The sequence below is a fragment of the Gallinula chloropus genome (assembly GCF_964237585.1).
Source record: "Gallinula chloropus genome assembly, chromosome: 17".
Lineage (NCBI taxonomy): Eukaryota > Metazoa > Chordata > Aves > Gruiformes > Rallidae > Gallinula > Gallinula chloropus.
The window spans coordinates 11,775,071-11,800,097 of record NC_140102.1 but is presented as its reverse complement, the minus strand read 5'-3'; the positions used below and the strand labels follow the sequence as shown (position 1 = coordinate 11,800,097).

Here is a 25,027-nt window from a genome sequence, read left to right as displayed (position 1 = left end):
AGGCAGTCTGCTCCTCATCTTCAGGCCAATTTCAAGGCCTGTTCTGTACCAGGACTTCGTTAAAAAACCCAAAACAAATCCAGGAGTAACTCCAGTCAAGGCCTTTGTCCTGAAAAAGCAACATTTCACCATTGCTCTTCTCTCGCTTCCCAGAACACGTGCAAAGGGGGGAGGGGGGGTGTAGATAGAAAGGACCGATTTGGAGGAGGCAGAATGAAAGCAAGCAGGACAAAGGTCTCTTCTGGGGATGAACCAGCCAGACAGTGCCTCCGGGACTGGGTGCTTGGCCTTCCTGCCATCTTCTCTGCTGTCTTGCACATAGCTGGGAAAGACTGCATGCTCAGGTCTCTCCGGGCTCTTCACAAGCCCTGTTAGGCAGCCATCCTTCACACCAGGACAGAGGAGCAGGATTCCTGCAAGGCTGGGGTGCTAACTTTGTCCCTGTACCTTCAGCAGTCCTCAGGTCTGCTCTCTGTTAAAGGTACATAGAAACACTGTCCTTGGACAGTGGCTTTAGTTAATATTTCCAAAATAATTTGTGTTGCTTTACTAAAAAGAGAAGAAAAGAGCAAAGAATACTTATCAGCATCATTTTCCGGAGAATGCCAAGAAAACAGACATGTTCTCTGCTTGCTTTTACACCTGCCATGTGTTCTGTTCTTGGCTTTTAGCTGAGCATGTTCTCTGCCAGGAAGCTGTCTGGAGATTGCAGAGCCATCGGATTCCATCGTTTCAGGTCTCGTTCTGTATCCAGAACATCTCTAGATTTGACTTTCGTGCCAGCCTGTCTTCCCCCAGATCCCACCGAAGTAGAGGAGCTGCAACGCTTTGTTTCCAATGCCAAGAAGCTGTTTGTAATGACTGGAGCTGGAATCTCAACGGAATCTGGGATCCCAGATTACCGCTCTGAAGGTGTGGGGCTCTACACCAGGACGAACAGACGGCCCATCCAGCATGCTGAGTTCATTCGTAGTGCCAGTGTCCGGCAGAGGTACTGGGCAAGGAATTTTGTGGGCTGGCCCCAGTTCTCCTCCCACCAGCCAAACACAGCACACCTGGTACTAAGAGACTGGGAGAAGCTGGGGAAGCTGCACTGGCTGGTGACCCAGAACGTGGACGCCCTTCACAGCAAAGCTGGGAGCCAGCGCATGACAGAATTACACGGCTGCATGCACAGGTATCTGTCAGCAGAGGGAGGATGAGCAACCCTCCAGTCTCTCCTTCGGGGTGACTGGCAAGCAGTCAGTGTTAGCTGCTGAGAAAGGAGGCAAAATGTCAGTGCTCTGCTCCTGGAGATTACATGCTCAAAGGTGGTGGTGGGCTGGGATGGAGAAAAGAACATAAAACAGTGTCATTCTCAGAACACCATTTGAGAAAGATGAACACCAGTCCATCTTCTGGGGGCATTATTTGACCCTTGCAGCCTGTGTCAGTCAGAATTTCCCCTTTCCCTGCTGCAGCAAAGGGAATCCTGAGGATGCAAGGATTACCTAGGGCCAAGCAGAGTGGATAGTGCCAGAAATGCACAGCATGAGCAGACTGGGGAGGGTCACCACATGAAGTAGAGGCTGTGACACCCAAAGTTTCCAGATGAGAAAGCAAAGCCTAAACTGGGAGAGAGGATGCATTCAAATGGCTTCCTCTAGAGCATTCCTACAGAGCAACACCAAGAGGTAGAAAGACCACTCCTTGACCCACACTATTTGATAAATAAATGTGGATAATGACAACAGACCTTCCAGGCCTTCTAAGGAACAAGTTACAGACTGCAGATCTTCAGCTGACATGAGACTCTCCATTAAGACTTTGCTGTGAATTTCAGGGTTTTCTGCCTGGCCTGTGGAAACCAAATCTTGCGCTCTGAGCTTCAGAAGCATTTTGAAGCCCTGAATCCTACCTGGAAAGCTGAAGCATTCGGTGTGGCTCCGGATGGGGATGTCTTCCTGACGGATGAGCAGGTGTGTGGTTTCCAAGTCCCAGCCTGCCACAAATGTGGTGGAATCCTGAAGCCTGAGGTGACATTCTTTGGAGACACAGTGAGCCGTGAGAAGGTGAACTTTGTGCACGAACGCTTGGCAGAATCAGACTCCATGCTGGTGGCAGGATCCTCCATGCAGGTAAGCGGGTCTTCCTCCAGCACTGTGTTCCTGTTTCTGTGCTGCTCTGCCTGCAATGGTTCTTGGCCTCACAGTGGTTTGTATTTTTTTTACTGTGGCTGGAACTTGGCTTCACAGTTAGCCTGTTTGGGCTTCCCTGTCACTCTATTGCCAGTCTACCTCATGCTGCTATAAATAACTCCATTCAGACATCTCTCTGCTGCCTCCTCCATCAGTACACTGTAGGTTTGCAGTTGCCCATAAAGACAAGATCCCTGATAGAATTCAGTCCTGCAGAGATCACCACCTCACATTTTTTTGCTTGATTTTATTTTTGGCCTTTGACAGCTTTCTAGGCATCATGGCACATTGTGAGAAATACCAGATTTTAGGACCTCTAATTCCTATTTAAATTCTCAATAAGGAAACAGAAATATCTCTGCTTGCTGATGAGGATTATCCTTTGTATCACAGTGCATTTTCTTCATTGGCCTCTTATCTGTAAGGTAAGGTAGAAACCCTTGTTGTTTAGCTCATGGAAGCTTTTGGAATAGAGTTTTAATGAGAAAATTTGTTTTCAGGAAAAAGTTGTATTACATTTAAAAAACCCTTCTGTGATGCCTCGGAGACAAACCCAAGACTGCCTGATTGTGATTCTCTTGGTTTCAGGAAACTGGAGACCAATTCCTTGGTCTTGCACTTCTTAAGCTTATAATCCTTTGTACAGGAATGATTGAAATGCCTTAGGTTCATTCTTGTACTACCTAAGCCAGGCCATGTGAGAACCATCAAAGTAGAAACATTTAAGTACCTATGATCACTAATAAAAACTGCTGCAGAGATTTGCTACAAGACAAGGACTTTTCCATTCAGTGTACTATGAAGTTTCAGCTTCTATGAATCTGCAAATCCTTCACTGGCACAGGTTAAAAGCTGTTCTTTCCTGTGTGTTCCTGAATGAAGACATTTCCAGCCTGGATTCAGCATGTACATACAGCCCCTTTTCCCACTGCTATCACCAATTACTTTAGTTCCTTTTCTCCTTTCTGTAGGTCTTCTTTTGCCTGAGCTGTCAGTAACTTTGCCTTCTGCTATTCCTGCAGGTATACTCTGGCTATAGGTTTGCTCTGGCTGCCCGGGAGAAGCAGCTGCCAATCGCCATCCTTAACATTGGTCCCACAAGGTTGGATCACTTTGCATCCTTAAAACTGAATTCCCGCTGCGGTGAGCTGCTGCCTTTGATTGATGCACATGACCCAACAAGCTGATCTTAAGAAGTAAATATTCAACAAGGTGAGCACCTTCCCTGGTCAGCCTCTTTACAGGGTAAGACGATGGGTTCCCATCAAATGCCAGGACTGAGGTGCACTGTCTACAAACACGTTCCCCCAGTGCACACCAAAACATGGCTGTACATTTTCACCTGTAGCTGGTGTGCTCTGATGTTTCCCATGATCAGAGCATGCTAAGTGCTAATGCTCCCAGAAAACTGGGTAGGAGTGGCCAGAAGCCTCGTTGGTATTGAGTTCTGATCCATTTGTCACAATTGGAAAACTACATGGGATCATCTGCAGATTCAAAGGACCTGATCAACAGTGTTGCCTTTGAAAGATGTGCCTGGTAAAATTGATCCAGCTAATCCTAATCAAAACACTGCTGTTTAAAACAATCAATCCCCACCATAAAGCAGCTTCTTCCCTCCAGTCCTGCAGGACTCATCTCAAAAGGGGAAAACCTCAATTTAAGAGGCAGCTGTGAGATCCAGTGCATGGCCCCTGATGACGCCAGGAGAGGGCAGCATGCCTCGCATATGTTAACCTAACTAGTTTTATCCATTGAAGCCATTTCCACTTACCAGGAAACAGGAGGAGGATGATGAGAAAAGTACTTTTCTGCCTCCCCTTGCTATTGTAAACAGAGCCTTTTCTTTTTGTTCACTGGGACAGCATAATCATATCCGAGAACAAAAACAGTTTCTCATAACTGTCCCTAGAGAAGAATAAAGGATGTGGATTTTGACCAAGTAACTTGAGGCTACAACACAGGACAAGGATATGGAAAACCAGGATATATGCTGGAGGATCCAGTACCACTAGTGGGCAGCTGTGGAGTAGGCCAAAGGAACTGCAGTTGTCATTAAAAAAAAAATGTTCAAAATAGAAGCTGAACCAGAATACTGCTTTTGTAAGAGATTATTTGAAAGCACAGACCATAGGGCTGACCTCTTCTAGCAAGCTGGGGAAGTCAGCATTTCTCTCAACTGACAGTTGACAAGCTAAACTGCTTACTATCTGAACCCTTTAAAAATTACATATTGTTGAGATGCCAGAGAAGTTCTTTTCAGGCACTCTGACCAGCACTGGCTACATTTTCCAGAATGCATTTTTGGAAGACAGTATTTAATTAATAACTAAGTAGTGAATTAAAATTGTTTACAAGACTGGTACTGTTTGCATCGTCATTTCCTCCCCCTCCTGTGATTTATTTAAGTACAGTCTCTGCTGCCAGTTTAGATGTTGTTTTTTTTTCCATGGCAGAAATACCGGATGTAATTACTAACAGCTGATGAGTTAAGGGAGAAACACAATTAAATCTGTACAGGAGGTCTCCCTCAGGAGGTAATCTCAAGCTATAAATAGATGTAATTTTCCACGCTCCTAACAGGAGATCAATCACTACTGGGTAACCATTTCTTGTTGATCCTTAGGGTGATGGCATAAGGCATATTAAACCATTTATGGAGTAAAGGACAGTCTTGCCCAGACTAGAATGCTACATTTTTGACCCAACCTTCTGCATTAATCTACCACTCCCCTTCTGTCTATGAAAGATTTAATTGTTGGGGGTCTTCAGATGCCCCAGCCCTCCTCTCCACAGACCTGTCCTGTATTACTATTTTGACAAGAACTGTAACAAGCAGTTGGAAACAAGACTGACGGAGCCATCTGCCAAAAGGTCAAGTAGCAGAGCAAGGACAACTGGCCACCTGATGCAAAGTTCTTTTTTACTTTGTTCTTGATTCCAATCCATGTCAGACAGGATCAAGTAAAGCACAAAATCTAAGGGATACTTAGGTACCCAGTTTCTGCAGAAGGTAGAGTGGAATTAGCTATGGTTAATGTGGCTATTGTGGGTCAGAGGAGAGAGTGCTTCACTTAGATGCCAAGCAAGGTAAGTTTAGGATCCCTACCTGCATTCTTCTCTCATTTAATAGATCCTGCTTTCCAGCCAGTTAGGTATTTGCTATGTGGCAGTGAAGTGTAGTAGTTCAGCCTCAGACAGTGGCTGAGCACCACACGCCGCGCACTCGCTCCCAGAGGAGAAACAGGCAGAGCCTCCATGGGTTGGGATAAGGACAGGTTACTGACAAAAATCACCATGAATGTAGAACAACAACAGCCAGTTACACTCACCCCCAGTGCTAACACAGAGTACCTTACTGACCTGATGATTACAGAGTGCTGCCCAATGTCCCAGCCACACTCAGACTGTCCTGGAGGCAACAAGCCCCTACCCTGCCCCAACCAGCCCCTTTTATGGGGAAGTGGTGTCAGGTGGGGTGGAAACAGCCCAGGCTGACTCAGCTCACCTGTGCTGGCTGCTTGGGGAGGTTGACTCTGGCCTGGCCAGAACCAGGACATGGAGAAAGCTCACAGATGTTACTCCATCTTTAGCACAGTACAGCTGTCCTGCTAACCAAAGCTTTTACAGAAATCACAAGGCACTGAAGAGTTTCCACACATGGCCATGGAGTTTGCAGAGAGCATTTATTCCCATAGGTTTTTCCGTGTAAGGAGACATTTATGACTCTTTATAACAGGAACTGTGGCTGGGTTTCTCACTATCCATGTCATCTTCTTCATCACCTTGAAATTTGCATGACATAGGTGTGTTAAAAACAGAGGCTGCAGGTTTATTGCCAGAAGAGCCAGCCTTTTCAGGTGTGGGAGCATTGCCATGAAGTCTAAAACAAGAGAACATTTCCAGTGAGGACCTGGCACTAGCAATGTGATGGCTAACTAAACCTCCCACATCTGTCCCTGCCTCTTCTCCCAGCTGAGCAGCTGAGCCTGCAGGAGAGGAGTCAGGGGGTCTCTTCAGCATCACTGATGAGTCATGTTACCCTGACCCTCCACTGATTACACTGTATATTTTTAAGTCACTAGGAGAGTGACTTACAGTAAATGAACACTTATGTTAAACTTCTGTGGATGGTTTATTAGTATATGTTAATTAGCATATATACAACAAGTATATGAGGTTAAGATGGGAGTTGGGATTTTTTCTGCTAAGTTGATCCAGGAATACTAAAACTGACTTCTTCTACAGCAGGATCAGAGCACTTCACCTCTTCATATTCCCCAAGATACCACTGAGTAGTAAGTTCACTCAACTGAGAAATTACAGAGAAAGCCTCAAGTTCCTACACCAAAAGTGAGATCTGCTTCAGTCTAATGCTGATTGACACCTTTCCCTGTCACTCCTTGAGGAGTCCCTGTGCAGGGTGATGCAATGCAGAGACAACAGCTATCAGAAGATAACTGTGTCATTGCAGATAGCTAGCAAAGACCTACCCTGAGAAGTTTGTTTCTCAGCTTACCGATGTAGTTACCAGGGAATTACAGAAACCTCCAAGGTTGAGCAATATAGGATGTGAATCAGCTGTGTTGTGGGAAAACAACAAACTCAGTAAAAGAACTGACCTGTGTTCAGCTTTATTCTCTCAGCCTATGCAGAATGTGCAGGGGAGGAGGGATTTAAAAGGGGAGAAATACTGTTCTTAAAAGGCTAAAAAAAGGATGGTAATCTTTGTACTACTGCCTGAAACTAGCAGTGTGTTACAGAGCCCAAGCAGTGTCATCGTTAGGAAGTGCAGGTCCTTTCTACCTTGCCTGGTTATCCACCACATGATTCAATTCCCTCCTACCTTTTTTGGCTCACTGTTGTTAGACCAGTCCACCAGTCTTTCAGATGAGGGCTTGCAGTCATAGCTCTGCCCACCTATGAGTGGCAAAGGTACACATCAGACAGCAGCACACTGTCAGGTCTTTTACCATGAAATTAGCTGAATCAGCAGCTTGTGCTCTCCCTTTTTTCTTACAGCTGTTCCTACTAGGACAAGCTCCTGAGGTTTGGATAGAGAAATTGAGAGTTCCTGATAGTAGCTGGTTTTGCTGCTCTTTTGAAAGTGGAGTTGGAGTTACTCAAAGCAAATAAAAGCTAATTCCTATCTGGCAAATCTCATCTTTGTTTCTAAGCAAACTCTGTAATTAAGTGCTGCAGCCTGAGAGGTGTTTCCCATCCTGTGCTCTAGTGAGGGCAGCACAGACTGTGGATGGCCCAGGGGAATTGTGCCTGGTGGGTATGGTGTAAGCACAGCTTGCTTACAGTCAGATTGCTCCTACTGACAAACCTGCTGATTCATAACTTCTGGAAAAGGACCAAAGACCCTGGGCATGGTGAACTTGAGAGGTTCAGGAACACTGGAGTGAAGGCAACTAGGTCTCCTTTCCAGAGCATGCTTCTCCCCCTGAGACTGCCCTGGATGTTGCCCTTTCCCCATCTTTGCAGCTGTGAAGAGAAGGGAAAAAAATATTCAAACCAGTGCCAACTTACTGGTTTCCTCAGTCTGTTCATTCAAAACCTGGGGCTTGGGCAGGACAGATGAAGGCTTCCTCTCACAGAACCTGCCCTAGGGCTGCCCCAGGTAAACAGAAATAGTTCTTGGAGGCTGTATGGGGTCAATGGGAAAGGGATGAGGAGGGTCTCAGATAAACACTTGAAGTCAGAGTTTCTTATTACTACACCCAGCCACCCTCTATAGTGTCTCAGTACAAGGCTTCTGAAAGCTGAACTAACTTATCCTTAGCAGTTCTGTTTTTAGATTACAGAAAAGATAATAGTGCTGAGAGAGTAAATTTACAATAGAGGATTTTGCCTCTCCAGTCCTACTGGTCTGGCCATTTTCATCACTGACTGATACTGTGAAAATATCTTTCAGATGCCAGATTCCTCCTGGCTGATGCTTGCTTTCTATTGGGACAGGAAATCCTGGTACATGGGGCTGTTAATTAGCTTTAATTTGTTTGGTTGGAGCCTTAAAAAAAAAAAAAGAGGTAGATGATGCATTTGGAATACTACCACAAAGGAGCCCATTAGTCCTCTTCCTCCTATTGTATCAGTTTTGCTACCTGCAAGGGTCCCCAACAGAGCTCTGTCACCTCTGCACCCAAGTCCTGATAGGTATGGGCAGTGATGCAGGGGACACAGACAGGCAGTAAGGAATTCGTATCTGCTCACCTGCCAGGATAATTAGACAAGCAGGTAACAATTACTAAGCCTGAAAATACAAGAAAAGGAAAAAAAAAAGGAAAAAAGCAGTTAGTGGTGGTGGCCCTCATGATACAGAGCTGTGACTTTCACACACCACAGGCGAGCAGTTGGGAGTGAGTGACCTAAGTGCTGCTTGCCCTTGCCAAGACCCAGACAGCATATGCAGCTTCAGCATATGCAAATCAGAAATGGTGCCTTTTTGCTAATATAAGAGGATTTCTGGGACATTCTGCTATTCCTTTATCAGAAGACTCTTGCAAAAAAGAAACTTTAGAAAGAGTTAGACACATGCTCCATCCAGATTTCCAGTGTGATCCCACATCTTCACAGTGGCAAGGGCCAAGGATGAAGAAAATCCAACTGGACTTTAATTCTAAAGCCTGAATATCTGCAGCAAGTCCACCTGTGCCCCAGAGTTCATTGTCTGACACAAGCTGCTGCTGGTGGGAGGGCAGCAATGCTTGGCTTCTTACTCAAGCAGGTGGCATATGACAAAAATCAGATTATACCCACCCCTGTCATGCCAAGTGCTAAATAGAACTTAACTGGGTTTAACAATTGACTCCTGTGCACAGAAGAGACCATGGCTGCAGTGAGACAACTCATCTCTCTGTGCACCTACTATTACAATAAAGAAGCTGTGCTTACTAGTAAGGAAAGCTGGAGGATCCTCAGGAAATTAAGGCTGTCACACAAGTGGGGTTAAGGCTGCCTTCTCACTAAGCTGAGTCCCTCTGTTACTTGGGAAAACAGCGTTGGAGTGGAGGAAAGGAAATGCTTTTTGATGCATTTTCACAGCTTAGCATGAGGGGGAATAATAACCCCTGTTTATTGACTTGCACACTGCCAAATGGGTCAAAGACAATTCCTAAAGCTCTGCCAGGTTTATGGTGACTGGCCCTTTCAGTCAAAGGGAAGTTTGGAGCTGTGAAAAGCCAGTCGTAGAGGAAAGCTGCTTTTAAATTAGGTGATGGAACATGGCACTTGTGACTCATGAAAACTTCCACAAAAATCCAGGAAATAAGTTTTAGTGGTGCCCTGCAAAAAATGGAAGAAAAATCTGATGTCTTGCAAAGCAAGTGATTATGTTTCTCCTATAGAAACTTGCAGCTGCAGCAAGTGATTTCTGCTCAGGTGAGGATTAAAAAAAATTTAAAAAAAGAGGGGCATGATACCCAACAGTAAAAGAGTTAATCAGGGTAATATCTTCAGAAATAAAAAGAACACAGAATGCTAGCAATCTTTCTGGTGCTTTCCCTGAACTCCTCTGCAGTTCACACTGGCAGTTCTGGTGTCAAGAAGCATCTGGGAGCAGCAAGCAGGGCAGAGAAAGGTATGATTAAGCTCCATGTTCCATCACCCAATTTAAAACAAGTTTTCCTCTAGGATCAGCTTTTCACAGCTCCAAAGTTCCCTTTGACCAAAAGGGCCAGTCACCATTTATCTCAGAAAGGTATGGGCTGAACCACTCCTCTCACCAACACCCTCCATCCACCAGAACCCAGTAACACCACAGAGCCTCTCCAACTTGTGCTCTTACACTTAACCCTCTGCTGAAGTAATCTACTAAATACCTTGGGCTGTTACCAAACCCCACAGTACACTACTTCACAGCTATGAAAACAGGACAGTGCCTGTACACAGCATTTAGCAGGTAAATCAATTAGGGAAGGAGATACAGCTACCCATACTGGTCAGAGGCAGCCTTGCTCTTCCTTTGTGGGGTGTACTGCTGGGATGCAGAAGAACTGGAGTCGGCAGCAGTTGCCCTGCTAGTTGCCACAGCAACACTACTGCTTGGTGTATTGGGGAAGGGAGCAGAAACTGCTCTCAGACTCCTTTTACCCACCTCCCCCACGCAGAGGGGAACTCAGCAGGGAGCAAACAGCAGATGACCAACTGGGAACTCAGCTCCTCCTCACTGCCAGGAGACCACAGCAGTTCAAGGAGGGAAGGATGCATGACAGAGCAATTAAATCAACAGAACATCTAGGTTCTTTCTAACCAGAAGCATGCAGTTCAGCTCCATGGGGCACAGACAGCTGAGCATCTAAGCGTTTGCTCAGCAAGCCCTCACATGTAGGAAGTCAGTCAGGTTCAAGACCTGTCCTTGTACTTACTGTTGCAGCCATCACTTCTCCTCCCTCACTCAGAACACTCTCCACCTACATTCAGTTCTCTGAATTCTTCCATCTATCAAGTTAGGATAAATTGCATGCCCTCCACCATCCTGCAAATAACCACTGTACAAACAGCCCCAGCAGAAAGACTGTATTTGTAGACAGTGGTATTGAACCTGCTTCTTTTCTCTCCAGGTGGCAAAACAGTGTCTGGCTCAGGAAGCAAACTCTGACAGGCACGTTTTAGCAGACAGGAGCAGTCTCACTTAGTCCAGAAAGTCACTAAAAAGATTTGAGACAGGCTGGGTAAAGTTTTTAGTCCTCAATAAACGCTCACTGGTCTCCCAAAATCATAATGAAGAAAAGTATTCTGAGCCTTGTTCAGATCTCTGTCTTTCAAGAACCACTCTCCACAATGAAACAGGGTGAGAGGGTGACCTGAGAGACATACATGAATCCCCATTCCTATGCCAACAGCAAGAACCTTAGCATCCCACCAGCAGGCCCAGCCATGCAGACCCTGGGGAGCACTCTCTTTAATAGCTGGTTATTTCAGCTGATGCCTGCAGAGCAGCGTGACTGGCTCTGCAGAATTTCTGTACATCACAGACTTCTCCATGTCTGGCAGGGTTGGCCAGGCCCAAGCTACAGCTTGATGGGCTACAGGAGATTGGTGGTGTTGCACACACAGTGTAAGTAGTGCAGTTCCTTATATTGGGGCATGCAGGTGTCTGGAGCTGCAGGCCAATGACACACACCACAGGAGCTGGGACAGCCAAGGGAGCATGGAGGGACCTCAAGAGTCCACAGAGAGGAGAGAAAAGCAGGAAGAAGCATCTCTGCAGCAGCTGGCCTATGAACCACACAGGATCTGATTTATTGCTCTGTAAGGACCTTGCCCCCAGTGACACCAAACTGCAGGAACAGTCAGTGCTGAGTAGGAATAACTGTCTAACAGGCCTATATATACCTACACTATGGCCCAGAAACCAAAAACCAGGCACTCAGCTTGGAGTCAGAGCAGCAAATATCATATAGGCACCTCAGCTCCTCTCCTAACTTAAGAGAGTTTTGATACTGCCTGCAAGAGCCGTTAAGTGCTTGCTCTGAAAATAAAGTCAAAGCAGTATTTTCAATTAAAAGGGAAAGGTGTTCAAAACCCACCACTGACTGTGGTGTTTTCTGCATCATATTTGTGGAACACTCCAGCAGTAAGAGGTGCTTTTGAAATGCTGGGTATTAATTGCTCAGAAATGTTCCCCCATCTATTGTAACTGACATTTCTGCTCTACATGTTCTTTATGTTTCTTAATTTCTGGAGGTGACAGCATAGCTAACAGAAGAAAACTTTGGTAGTGTTGCTCAGGGGGCAGAACACTAGGCTTGGAAGGGTGAGACCAGAGTGAATTCTCAGTCCTTTATCAATCCAGAAGTCACACTGTGACATTCAGAAAGCCACTTCACCTCTTTGCATCTGTTTTCCATAATGTAAGAGACACAGTACTGTGGCCCAAGCCTTTTTGTATGGAATTCTGAGATACACCAAGAGAAAACATGTGAGGGTAGACAAACAGTATCACTACACTCCTTGAGATCTTTCCTGAATGATCAGGAACAAAACTGCTTTAGGAAGGTGAAAAGCAGAGTCAAGCCAGCTGGGGTTTAAAGCCACTGTTCCAGATGATATCTGCAATGCTATGTGCAGCCCCCTGTCCTTTCCCTTCCCACTGGTGAAAGATACCCCATTACCACGTTCTGCACTTCCTCCCTACTGTGTCACTAATTAGACAGTGGCAGAGAAGAAAATCTGAGCCTAAGAGAAAGAGCAACAGTGCAACTGTCTAGTATTGGTCTCTGGGCCCAAATGGAGACTGAAACACGGTCATTACCACACGCATAGGTGTTTGCTCTCTGCATGTCTTGTCTCAGCTGGAGTGCTTTCTCTTTCATCTCTGCAATGCCCATATAGTTAGAGTAATTCAGGTCTCCCTGCAGAGCCTGAAAAATCTTGGCCTAGAAAACAACAGAGAACAGGAAGATAAGCTGCTGAGGCTTCACTTCTGCAACATAAGCCCACGGAGCCACCACCCCTACAGCATTTCACAGCTGCAACGGCTGTGAGGGTGTGGAGGGCTTCAGTGCTCCCACACTGCTGAGCACAGGGATACCTGGTCTCAGGTGCTCTGTTTCTGGTCTTGGAACAAAAATACAGACTGGTACAGCAGACGTTCTTCTACTCTTTGTACTCCACATAAGCTGGCACCAAGTCAGACCAAGCAACACTGGCCTCCTGTTAGACTCTGCTTTCCATAACATTCCTCAAAGCCTTAAAAGGAACCCTGCAAGAGCACAACCCCTTCAGCAGCCCCACCTCTGCCATTGCCTAGGGCCTGCCACTTCACACTACGTGGGAAGATTCCTGTCCTGGCTTCACCTGGGATAGAATCAATTTTCTTACCAGTAGCTGGTACAGTGCTGTGGTTTGGATTTAGGATGATAGGGACGTTGATAATACACTGATGTCTGGGATGTTACTAAACAGTGTTTATACTGAGTTAAGGACTTTGCAGCTTCCCATGCTTTGCCAGTGAGGAGGTGCACAAGAAGCCAGGAGGGGGCCCAGACAGCACAGCTGACTCAACCTGGCTAAAGGGATATTCCTTTCCATGGGACCTCATGCTCAGTATATAAACTGGAGGAGTTGGCCAGGGAGGGTCACCACAGCTCAGGAACTAGCTGAGCATTGGCTAGCAGGTGGTGAGCATCTGTACTGTGCATCACTTGTTTTATACATTCTATTATTATCTCCTTTTTCTTTCCTATTAAACTGTCTTTATATCAACCTATGAGTTTCCTTCTCCCCCCTCCCTTCCCCCAGTTCTCCTCCCCATCCTACAGGGCAGGGTAGAGTGAGTGAGCAGTTGCATGGTGCTTCATTGGTAGCTGGGGTTACACCATGACCCTTTCCTATGTATTGGGCTCACTAGGGTACTGTTTAAATCTACTGTTAGGTCTTTCACAGCACAAAACAGCATGTAAATAAGAAGTATCATCAAGGCACCAAACATAAGTGCAGCCTTATAAAAATCTGTATGGAATACGACAGATACAAAATGAATTGGTGCCTTCATCTATCTACTAGAGAACGCTAGCACAGTGGATGCTAGGAGTAGATATACTACTCACCTCAAATCTAGAGTTCCTACCACAGGGAAAATTTATACCAACAATTTCTGAAATGCTTCCAACTGCACCCCAGCTCTCTTCCCTGCTTGTGATGATATAGCTCAAAAGTACAGTGTTTCTTCCAGATAGTGATGGTATTTTACTTTGGGATTTATCATTTATCACTACAAAGGGATTTCAGTAACATTTACATTACTTAGGACCTTTACTGCTCTACAAACAATAATTTTGAAATCAAAGCCAGTGTGTGAGGACAGGAAGCCTCATCTTGCACTTGAAGCCCTAAGAATGATTCATCTCAGCTGTATGACGGGAATGCATCCAGGATCCTCTGGATTTCTGTGGAGGACCCCAAGAGCTCATGGTTTCCAGCAAAATTCATGTACACAAACACCTAAGTAAAAATAATCAATTAATATTGGTACAAAACTAGGACTCAAACTGCCTTAAGATGGAGTATCCAGCTGAGATATGTATCTTCTTTGTTTTTAAGGAACAAAATGGAATTTGCCATCCCATTATTATCCGAATACCTCTAAGGATGCAGTGACCTTCACTAGGAAGGCATTACAAGTACCTTCAAATAAGATACCAAACCAGCTTCTTCCTTCTGCAGTTGTTTCTGCTTCCTCAAAACCCTCTCACAGATCCTTGGGTTCTGCTCCATGTCTGCATACAGGTCACGCAGGCACTGCTCAGTGTAGGACACAGACTGCTCCTCAAAGTCCTCTACGGAGATCAGCTTGCAAAATGACATTCTGAGGGGATACTCGTTGTCAAACTCATCCAAGATGTCCATTCTGTTCCTGATCAAAGATGGCAGGGCAGGGTCTATGCTCTACTTCAGCTGATGGCAGCTGTTTTCTGGTGATGAACTGGGGCCTTCCTCCTGCCCTGTCAGCAAACAAAGACACCAGGGGATCTCACCAACACCGTTATAGGAGGATCTGCCAGTAAAACCGCCTCTGTAGTGTCACAGCCCCATGTCTGGGCAGAAGCTCTGGCAAAGGACCTTGTCAGGACAGGGAAACTGTGGCAGGTACCGTCCCTCAAAGGAGCTCCCTGCCATCCCCTGACTTCCAGGCCAGCGCTACCCCTTCCCCTACAGCTCCGGCCCAGGCAGAGCCCCGGACAGGGAAGGCACACACGGGCCTGAGAGCAGCGAGCGGCCGAACGGCTCACGCCCCCTGCACCCGCAGCCAAGAGACACGCACCCTCAGGAGGGGCAGCTGCCCCGCAGCCACCGTGCGGGCGGCCCGACACGCCGGACCTCCCCGCCACGCTCATCGGGAGGGCAGCAGGGCCGAAGGGCCACTACGAGGCGGCCCGAAAGGGAACGACGCGCCACACCGCCCCCCCTCAGCCCGCCGGTCCCTCAGGGGGAGAGAGACAGAGAAAGGCGGGCTCGCCCCGCACCACACACCTGCTCGCGACCTCCCGAGCGCGCCCCCCCAGGCCCCGCCCCCCCCGCCGCTTCCAAGGGCCAATCAAAGAACGCGGGGCGCCGCACGCGCCACAATGGCCCGTTAGGGGCGGGGCCCTCACCGCCCGCCCGTCCCCACCCCAGCGCGGCGCAGGGAGCAGCGGAGGCGCAGGGTTCGTGCGGGGTGTTTATTGCGGCGCGCCGGGCCGGGCCGGGTCAGGGCAGGGCAGCACTAGCTGCAGTACTTCTTGGTGTCCAGCTGCCGGTGCTCCGTGTTGTAGGGCGCCTTGGCGAAGCACATGGCCGCGGTGCGGTCGCAGTTGCAGATGAACATCTCGCACTCGTCGTTTTTGCCTGGAGGGGAGAGCGGGACCCGTCAGGCCCCCGGCTGCTCCGGGCGCGGCAGACCCTCGGGCAGGCGCCCTGCTGCGGGGGCAGCGCTGCCATCGGCTTTTGGGGTGTGTGTGCCTCTCCCCGTCTCCCCTCTGGCCCCTTCCCTCCTTCCCTTTCCGTTTGCCAGCCTGTCTGCTGTTTACCTCCGCTGGGAGCCCTGTGCGAGCTCCACCCTGACATCAGCCATGCCCAGCAGAAGCCGCGCCGGCTCCTGGCTGAGCGTGCTGCTGGCTTCAACGCTGCCGTTATTACAGCCACTGCCCAGCAGCGCCAGGGAGACGCAATCCCCCAGAGAGGGGACGTGCTGCCCTGCCTACTGCGAAGCCGTATGTCCGTACACAGTGTGCGGTATACGGAGCATATACGCGGGCACCCTGTTTCTGACAGCCAGCCCAGAGCAGGGACGGGAGCTGTGCCTTCCTGCCACGCCAGCCTCCCGCGTTAATGCGGCCCCGTTCCTTCGTTAGGGAGACTGGAGTGCCATTTGAAGCAGAGTTGACATGGAGTTGGACGTACTGTTACACGTGATCTGCCCGCCGGAGCAGCTGTGGCTGTAGGACTCTGTGTAGGGGTTGTCCACAAGGAACCTGCATGCGTCTAGTTTCTTGGCTTGCGTGTAGCAATTATCATGTGCTTGACAGCACCTGGCAAACAGGGAGGAAAAGGTCAAAAAATACCAGAGATGCAATCTCAGCTGACCTGTAAGACACACAAAGACACTGGTATTGCTTCAACGTGGCACTGCACTGCAAAAAAATGATACCCAGAGATAAGAGAACAAACACAAGAGACTCAGAAGGATACAGTTCTGCCAGTTAATGGTCCAAGGGGTCCCTGGTACATGTGTGCTTCCTGGAGGAACTTCCACAAAGTTCCCTGTTGGGCAGCAGGGAAGCAACAGAGAATTTACCCTACACTCCCCATCAGTGCCTGGCAGCAGAAGAGGTAAGAGCTAACACAATTCACCATGCCTTGGCTATCAGTCTTGAGTGTGATCTCTAAACTGCCCAAGCCACTTAGCATTTTGCAGCTCAGCCCTGCAGGTGTTGATGGTCAAGCACTGGGCAGTGCGTGCCCAGAGCTGGGTCTGGGCTGCTGGTGCAGCACTGCTGCAATGCAGAAATGCTGGAATGAAAACAGCCTGACTGCCACAGAAGAGAAAATAAAGTTATTTGGATTATATTTTATCTTAGTAATAAGGCATCAAGGTGAGATACTACACAACCTTTTATCCTTTGAGAGAATGTTTCATTCACAGCAGCTGGAGAGTTTTGTCAACATTTGTAGGCGAGACCAGCTGAGATGCAGCTGACATGTGGGACTGTGAAAGCAGAGGCAAGGAGAGAGGTTTGTAAAAGCAGAGCCTTGTAAACCTGTCAAGCTCGTCCACTGGTGTCCCGCTGCCTCCCAAGCCGCAGTAGCAGCCGTAGTCCGCGAACTCCAGCAGAGGATGGCTGCCTGGGATGGTGCACTGGATCATCTCGCGCAGCTCCCACACAGCCCGGGGTGAGAGAGCAGCGCTGGCTGCACCCACTGAGGAGAGACACAGAGGTTAGAGTTAGGCACAGGGTTACCCATCCACTGGGTGCTGGAGGGGGTGCTGCCTACACACCGGACAGCAGGAAAAGCAGGGCCAGGGACTTCATTGTCTGCAGACTTGACAGAGACCCTGCTGCCAAAGGAAATGCAGCCTTTTATACAAGCAGCTCACCTTGACATGGGTATGAGATAAGCACATCAGTATTTACGTTACTAAATGCAGAATTCATCTATCAGAGGTTGGGACACGACCAGTTGAAGGCCAGTTCAGCTAAATCTCTGAAAGCCAGGAATGCAAGTATTTGCTATCTAGATTTTTTTTTTGTTGTTAAATTCTTTTAATGCCTCTACTAGAAGCCAGCCTGAAAGATCTGGATGTTTTTAAGGGCTCTCTATTAAAAAATGGCAGCAGCGTGGCACACCAAAACCCATCCTACTAATACTTGCATCCCTTTTTTGTGGTATGCCACTTCTCATTAATCCTGTGTCTCTCCATGGGTTCCACTGGCATAATTCAGAGAAAAAGGTACAGGTCATCCTCTCTTCCCAAATGGCTGTTTGGCATGAGCTGAAAAAAAGAGAAAAAGCTGTTTTTTACTTAGAAACTGTATAGGAGGAATAGGTTCTACTAGTCAAGAGCAACCTGGAAAGCCTCTGTGTTTGGCTTCAACATGGAATAGTGTCTTTTTTATATGACCTTAAGAGTTACCACTGGAAATGACCTGGACTTGGAAGCTTTGACATACACAGCAGACTTCAGTAGCTGAGAGACAGCAGTTTCTCTTTCTCCAGCACCAAAGCAGAACCAGTTACACCTTCTGTTCTCTATGCCAAGGCATCAGGTGAGTTGGGACCCCTGAAATAATATTTTAAAAATGGGTGAGAAAAAGCTTCCCAGAGTCAGACGGGGGTTAAGTCCAAAACACAGCACTCATGATCCAACCACAGAGGCTCTAATGCTGTCAGGGCTACAGGTCTGGCATTTTTACACACTCAGAATACAGATTCTGGACTCCTAACTTGGTATTTACAGTCTGTACTTATTCCAAAGCACAAAGCAAGCCTTCAGCTTTTAAGAGCAGGGGAAGGGGCAAAGGCTGCTTTCCACAACAGCCCAACACACCAGAGTGCTTATTCAGGAAGCTCAGGGCTCAGCTCACTTCAGTAGGTTCAGACACTTGTGTAAGGCACGATGAGGACCCTTTCCCCCTCACAGTGGCTGAAGCTATGCCAGGGTGCCCCTCCTGCCCATAGGATGTTGACACATCTAGCTAAAGGAAGGCATGCTGATGACCAGCCAGAACCACTCCCACTGTCCTGAGCAGATTCTGTGGGATTCCCCACTGTAAAGCCAAACAGACACCATGTTACAGATTCAAGATTCTCATGTCCTAAGAGTAAGAACACTGAGCAAACATTAAAGGCTGATGTGAAGGACAGCCTGTACTGCAGCTAGTTCAGGAAAAAGAATTTAATCCTTTGCCCACAGAACAACTTGATGACTTCCCCTTCAAGGTCCATTTAAACATTCTTTTGCTACTTTGGCCACCTTTGCTCTTCTTTTAATTATTTCTCTGTTCTCTTGCCCACAAACCTTAAGACTCTGTATACAGTTTCCTTTTCCTTGCTTCTCAGTATCTGTTACTGACATTGCCAAGAAAACTTCCAATAAACTGGCTTTCTTAAATCACAAATCAAAGATACTGTCATTATCTTGGATTTCATACGTTTTAATTCAACAAGAAGATCACTAAGTGTGGGAAAGTGAGCACATGAGCATAACAGCAGTGCCTCATGAGAAAAATCCCAGCAGGGTAAAGAATTTTCCACCAATGCTATTTTTGGTTTCCTCCAACCTGTGCTGCACACAAAGCTGCTGGTCCCCAGTGTGCTTGTGAGGACATTACAGCTCACAACTGGTTCCTACACCTACAGGTTTGAGCTGTAGATTATTTGTAAGAATTCTCTGTAATTAAAGACCTGCTGTACAGGGCTCCCTACCATTTCAATTAGAATTCACCTTTCTTTCTATGAAGAACTTTTCTTCCCTCCCTATTTCACTTTGTTAGATCTAGCACTACTCCATGGTCCACCAGTCGCTGAATCCAGAGCAGCTGAGCCTTTCTTGAACCTACAAATACCTGTACAAAACCTCTGTAACCTAGAGGAGGGGACATGATCTCCATTAAAACCAGATCTGCCTCACATTATAAACTGGGCCACTGCCAAAGCCTGGGAGAACACAGAGACGGAGCCCTGCTTGGGGCTTTTATCTTAAGGGCAGGATGCAGCTCCTGCTGGGTCCAAGTGCACCTGAAACCTCCTCCATTTGAAAATCTCCCACCCCTCAAATAAAGACAGAAGAGGACAGTTTTCAAATAATTTATTAGGAATTTAAAACTGAAATCTGGAAAAAGGGTTACAGGTGTGGAGAGAACATTGGAGTGTAATAACTTACTGGCTTAAAAACACAGCTTTATTTCTTTTTTTTAAAAAAAATGCCCACCCTGAAACCGGAGCCCCAGCCTCCAGGCAGTGGCAGCACTGGCCAGAGAGTGAATCACAGCCCAGCAGCAGCACAGCTGGCCTTGGATGTCTGGAGGGGGCACGGAAGCAGTTCAGCGCATACACCAAGAGGGAGGAAAGCGCTGTCCGCAGACCCAAATTTGAAGTATATAGAATAAAAATAAACCCAATAAAATGCAGCTCTTCTTTAATTAGGAAATATTTAAAAAAACAGACATACAGACTCTTGTCTCAGTAACAAAAATTATTGCTTTGTGTTTTCAGTACTGATCTGTTAAGTACCCTCTTACCTAAACAGAACTCTCCAAACGCATCGCCCAGGTCAGGACAAGCTCCGGCAGACGGGGCAGGGATGGAAGAGGAGAAGGGCCCTGTAGGCACTGAAGCCCTCCTGGTCCTTTTCTAAACACCCCTCTCCCTTACAGGGGGCTTAGTTTGGGGGAAGAGAGGGAATGATTCTTAAAACTTAAGATGAAGCTGTTATTTCCCTGGGAAAAGAGTTTGGCTGCATCTTAATAAAAGGCTTAATCACCCCTCTTAACAAGGTCTTTGGTTCACTGAAATCCAGACCCAAACCTGCCCCCTGTACCTCCTGCCAGAGGCTTCCCCTGGCAGCAGGCTTTGTTAGGAGGGGCCTGGACTGCACCAGGGGAAGCCCTGGCAGGGTCTGGAGAAGAGACCAGATCACCCAACACAGAGGACAACGGACAAATTCCCACAGTCTTCGGAACACAGAGTAAAGCAAACGGGAAGCTGCAATTCTAGAAGTCATATAATCCCTGAGAAGCCCTTAACCCGCCCCCAAATCACCACCCTAATGCTTTTCTCCCCCGTTAATGACTCCCCAACCCAGCGCCCTGCCCTTCAGAGAACGACCACCCAAATCTCCCCCTGGCCAACACACCCCTTCCGACACCCTCACCTCCGGAGGAGGAGGATCCCCTTTCCCAGGAAATCTTGACACAAGCGATAGTGTTTGGAGAGTGAATTCCTTTCAAAGTAACCAAGACAAGCAAAGGCAGTAAAGCCCTTTACCTAAAGCCAAACCAGACGCTGGCACTACGGAGCCCAGTGATGGAGTCTGTACATTGAGCGATCGGAAGCAGCTTTAACCCGCTCAGCAACACAGCCGATGGCCGGTACGTTTCACCCCTGCCCCCACCCACCCCCCTCTCATCTCATCAGAGGTCTTAAAATCTTACAGTAAAAGGTGTACAAAAAAAGAACGGAGTCCTGTCAGGATTCTGCTGGAGAGTATTGCTCACACTGCGGCACCAAGTCCAGGACCTGGAGCTGCTCCTTGGAGCCAGGCTGCAGGCAGCAGCCAGGTTCAGCTCGCGATATTTACATATTATACAGGAGGAAAAAGAAAACCCCACATAAAAACTAAATCTAGGAAAAAAAAAAAATCTTTCAGCTGTAAGGATAGTGTTTTTCACTTAGCAAAATATACATTTGTTTTGTTCCATAGCGATGTCCAACGTTTTCGGATCCTTGGAGTTTCACACTTTTCAAAGCCTCACATTTACAAAACAGAAACAATTAAAAACAGTTTCTTTAAAAAAAATAGAAATACATCAGTTCCTCTCAGCCTTTGCTCTCTCTGTGTCTCTATCTTCCCTTCAGAACTGCATTCTTGTTACATACCGTGCTTTAAAAACACTGACGACAACAACAACAGAGTTGAAAATATTCAAAACAGTTTCAAAGCCAAATAAAAATACTCCTCAATAAAAACTACCTAACACAATCACAAAGCCAATTCATAAAATATGTCTACTAGCTCGGGAAAGAGCAAACAACAAAAAAGAAGGGGCAGCCCCCCAAAAAAAAGATAAAAAAATAAAATAAAAAAATAAAACTAACAGCTAATAAAATAAATAAAAGAAGAATTGGTGGGCTGGGGGCAGGGAGGGGGGAAGCGTAAACCGTCGGTGGTTAGTATGAAAGCGAGATGATCTCCTCGGGTTCAGTCCAGTGTGGTCTGGTCAAAGGGAGAGATCAGGGCAGGGCGGCAGGAGCCTGGCAGCCAGCCGGCAGTGTGCAGTTTGATTCAAGAAAAAGGTAACCTTGGCTCATCCCCCGAGGCTCACCAGATCCTCCAGCCGCTCTCCTCGGTTCGGTCACTGGGGAATCTGCAGGACACAGCAGGGAGGGAAAGGGCAGGGTCTAGAACAACCACCAGCTGCCCTCCCGAGGTTTCCTTCCGGTGTGCTCTGACAGAAACACTCGTACCCCCTCTCACCCCAAACGCATTCCAGCTCTGCATCTCGCTGGCAGAGTGACTGGGGGGACAGCAGGGATGCTTCCATCTTTAGTGGCAAGATGGAGGCCTGGGAAACACGGCCCCACAGGCCACACAGCCTGCCTGCCCAACCTGTGGCATGCCAGGGCCCAGCTGTTTCTCCAGCACTCAGCACAGCCCTGCCAGGCTGCCTCGGACTCCTGTCTGGACACTGATCCCCACAAGTTTTTGCCCCCTGTTTAAAAAACCTGGGGTTTTATTTTCATTTTTAGCCACCTTTGCAAAGCAAACAGAGACTATCCACTAGTTCCCTCAGGAACACAACTGATCAGCCTCAGATTTTCCTTCTGCCCTTCTCCCAGGCAGGAGAGGCAACACCTTGCTCCCCGGAGACAGGATCCCAGCAGCAGTGAGAACAACCAGCCACGTGGAAGAGGCTTCCCAGCCAGGCAGGTGAGCCATGCCTGTCTCTTGGACCCTTCACTGGGTTGGAAGGGTGCAGACCTTTCCTCTTTCTGCCACTGCTCCCATTTCCTTTCCCTTTGCATCCAGGCACAAAGTGATCTCTCCACAGCACTCCCAGCCCAGGGACCCTAATGCAGGAACCCAACCCTGTGGTGCAAAGAGGGCCTCAGGCTGGCTGCAGGACTGCTCCTGTGGGCTGGGTTAGGCTGGTGAGCCTCACACCGGCATCCACAGCTCCTGCAGAGAGCCTCAGCACAGAGGCCAGCTCAGAACTTCACTTCTCTCATTACCCAGTCCTATCTGAAGCTGTCTTACCTCCTGCCTCCTCGGTCCCCAGCTTCAGTGATACCCATTGGTAAAAGCTGTTGCAATCAAGGGACCCTGTGAAGAAAAAGAGTTAAAACCCCACTCTTAAGCAAACAGAAGAAAAGCGATGGAGAATTACTACCACCACAAATTCAGTCATAGCTCAGATGCTGAGAAATCTCTGGACATATTCAAGACCCATCTGGATGCCTATCTGTGTGATCTGTCCTGAAGAACCTGCTTTGGCAGGGGGGTTGGACTCGATCTCTTGGGGTCCCTTCCAACACCTACAGTTCTGTGATTCTGTGAAAGCTGGTTTCAGTTGGAGGTGCCAGGTCTAAAGAGCACATCACCTCAGAGGATCCTGCATCAGAGCCAAGATGGGGTCTTGGAAAGTCTGGGGCCAGACCAGGGCAAGGTCTGGAGATCAGGACCTTGTGTGGTGGTTGGGGAGAGCGAGCAGAGCCCACAAATGTGGGTTCCAAGTGAACTGCTGCATCCTGCACCACCCACCTGCACTCTGGGACTCGGCGGTGGCATGGATGCTGCTGCAGGTGGCATTTCTTAACCAGAAAGCAGGCTGTGGAGTCTGCTCACCTCCATCACCACATGCAGCTGCAGCCCCTTCCCCTGCCTGTGCCACTCTCCACCTTTCTCCCCCTGCACAGAGCCCGACAGGGAACACTCACCCCTAGGCTGTGGCCAAAGCCGGTGCTTGGGGCTGGACTGGCAGCGCTGATGTAACTGCTGACCCCTGAGTCCTGGTTGGCGGCTCCATAAAGCTCTGCCATTGGCCCAGGGCTGGTGGTGCCCAGAAATCCACCGGTGCGACTGGGGGTGGAACCTAAGGGAGGCAGCAAAACTACAGAGTGAAGATCCCAAAAGTGCAACCCCGTCCCACCCCCCTCCCACAGCCCATGGCAAACCTCAGTGACAGGACACCGCGCTGGGGAGGAAAGTGGCAGTTACCTGTCCCTCGCACCACGGCTGCCGCAGCCGCTGCTGCCGCCATTGGTCCATACGCAGTGAGGGGGATTGCTGGAAAAGAAGGAAGAGGCATCTCAGGGGCTCCATGGGAAACTCCTCAACAGGAGCCTTCATTTCCTGCTTCAAAATGCCAGGCCCATGCAGACATATCACAGGACATCCAAGGGTGACAACAGAGGAGTGCACAGCCCTGCACTTACTGGTATCCCCTTTGCACAGCGGGTGTCTGGGGACACTCCCTGGCCAGGTTCTGCTAAGCCCGCATGGAAGAGCTGAACCAGAAGTGGGCAATTTGGGATGTATCCTGTCGCTACTTAACCTGCAGGATGCAGTTAAACTAAAGCTGCAGATCCAGATTTTTGCTGTAAATGTGGAGAAACGCAGCAGCTGGCAGCTCAGGAGTTGCAAGGCTCAGCCCCTCCTCTCTCTCCCTCGGTACTATCCTTGAATAACAGTTTAAGAGCCTCTTTCTCCATTTCTCCACTCTGCTCAAGATGTACTGCCCTCCCTACTCTGAGTTTCACTCCTGAACTGCTCAACCCCTTGCCGTTTATTGTAGAAGAGCAGGAAACATATACCTAGGGAACAGGAACTAGAAATAGCTTAATTAAAACACTAAGTCTTAATTTATATGTAGCGGTTCCAGTTCCCAACTCTACTGCCACAGGCGTCCAGCCCTCGGGGCAGGAGGCATCTAGCCAGTATGTTTCTCTTTGCCCTTAAAATGACTGGGTCAGCATTTCATGCTTGAATGTGAAATTCACTGTGATTCTGTTTAGAGCACCATAAAAAGAGGTCAGAACAAATCAATCGCGTTAAGGCTGAAGCCCAGACTGGCTTATAAGGGAATATTTAGTAGCAGGCACCAGCCTGTTTTCAGCAAACGTCATATGAGGCTTATATCTGGGTTAGCCGCTCATTACAGGCCCTGGGCCAACGTCAGCATGTTGCTGCTTCACATCACCCCCAAAAATGCTGTTCTGGGGAGGAGAGGGTGCTGGCAGCCACCCTTCCTGCCCCATCACTGCTTCAAGTCCCTAACACCCAACCCAACAACAGGGTTTTACTGAGAATGGAGGCCAGGTCTTCTCAAAAAGCCTCCAGGAAAAATAAAAAAAAAAAACAACCCTTTTTGCTTTTCCAGTCTATGTACTGAGACACCAGAGTTGTGTTGCGCTGACAAAGCACCTGCACGTTAGCCCCCTGCGCGCTGGAGCAATCATCCCTGCTTGTGCCATCCCCTCTTCTCAGCTCCACTTGCCAAGCCCCCAGAGCGCAGCCCGTTCTCGCACACGCAGCCACTTGAAGGCACAAGGGCCCTCGAGCGCTGCACAGCTCGCTGGGCCTTTGTAGGCAACGGAGGGGCCCTGCCCTTCGCGGGACCAACTCCAGCCTACACATGGGAACC

General features: G+C 48.2%; 3 protein-coding genes across 5 annotated transcripts in view; 1 reads left to right on the top strand and 2 right to left on the bottom strand.

Moving 5' to 3' along the window:
* Positions 1-675: 675 nt before the first annotated feature.
* On the top strand, positions 676-7,266 carry SIRT4 (sirtuin 4). 2 transcript variants are annotated; one of them, XM_084272105.1, is made up of 4 exons: positions 676-1,177; positions 1,823-2,117; positions 3,200-3,389; positions 7,200-7,266. In XM_084272105.1, exons 1-3 carry the CDS (start codon positions 678-680, stop codon positions 3,362-3,364), a joined length of 960 nt encoding a protein of 319 aa, XP_084128231.1. In that variant the 5' UTR covers positions 676-677; the 3' UTR covers positions 3,365-3,389; positions 7,200-7,266. The 2 variants fall into 2 exon arrangements, with proteins under 2 accessions (XP_084128231.1, XP_084128230.1); XM_084272104.1 differs by lacking the exon at positions 7,200-7,266 and adding an exon at positions 4,043-4,500.
* Positions 7,267-15,390: 8,124 nt separating this feature from the next.
* On the bottom strand, positions 15,391-17,197 carry PLA2G1B (phospholipase A2 group IB; the record flags this gene model as incomplete). Its single annotated transcript, XM_084272150.1, has 4 exons — positions 15,391-15,512; positions 16,068-16,195; positions 16,925-17,084; positions 17,164-17,197. The coding sequence occupies 4 exons, from the start codon at positions 17,195-17,197 to the stop codon at positions 15,391-15,393; spliced, it is 444 nt and encodes a 147-aa protein (XP_084128276.1).
* Positions 17,198-20,464: 3,267 nt separating this feature from the next.
* The window catches only part of MSI1 (musashi RNA binding protein 1), a gene marked incomplete at its 5' end in the record, with an annotated part of 29,992 nt that continues 25,429 nt past the window's right edge, over positions 20,465-25,027 (bottom strand). For both annotated transcript variants that reach the window (XM_084271962.1, XM_084271963.1), the window contains 4 exons: positions 20,465-21,751; positions 22,642-22,707; positions 23,322-23,476; positions 23,602-23,670. In XM_084271962.1, coding sequence (XP_084128088.1) covers positions 22,666-22,707; positions 23,322-23,476; positions 23,602-23,670 — 266 coding nt within the window. In that variant the 3' untranslated portion in view covers positions 20,465-21,751; positions 22,642-22,665. The remainder of the gene's footprint in view (positions 21,752-22,641; positions 22,708-23,321; positions 23,477-23,601; positions 23,671-25,027) is intronic.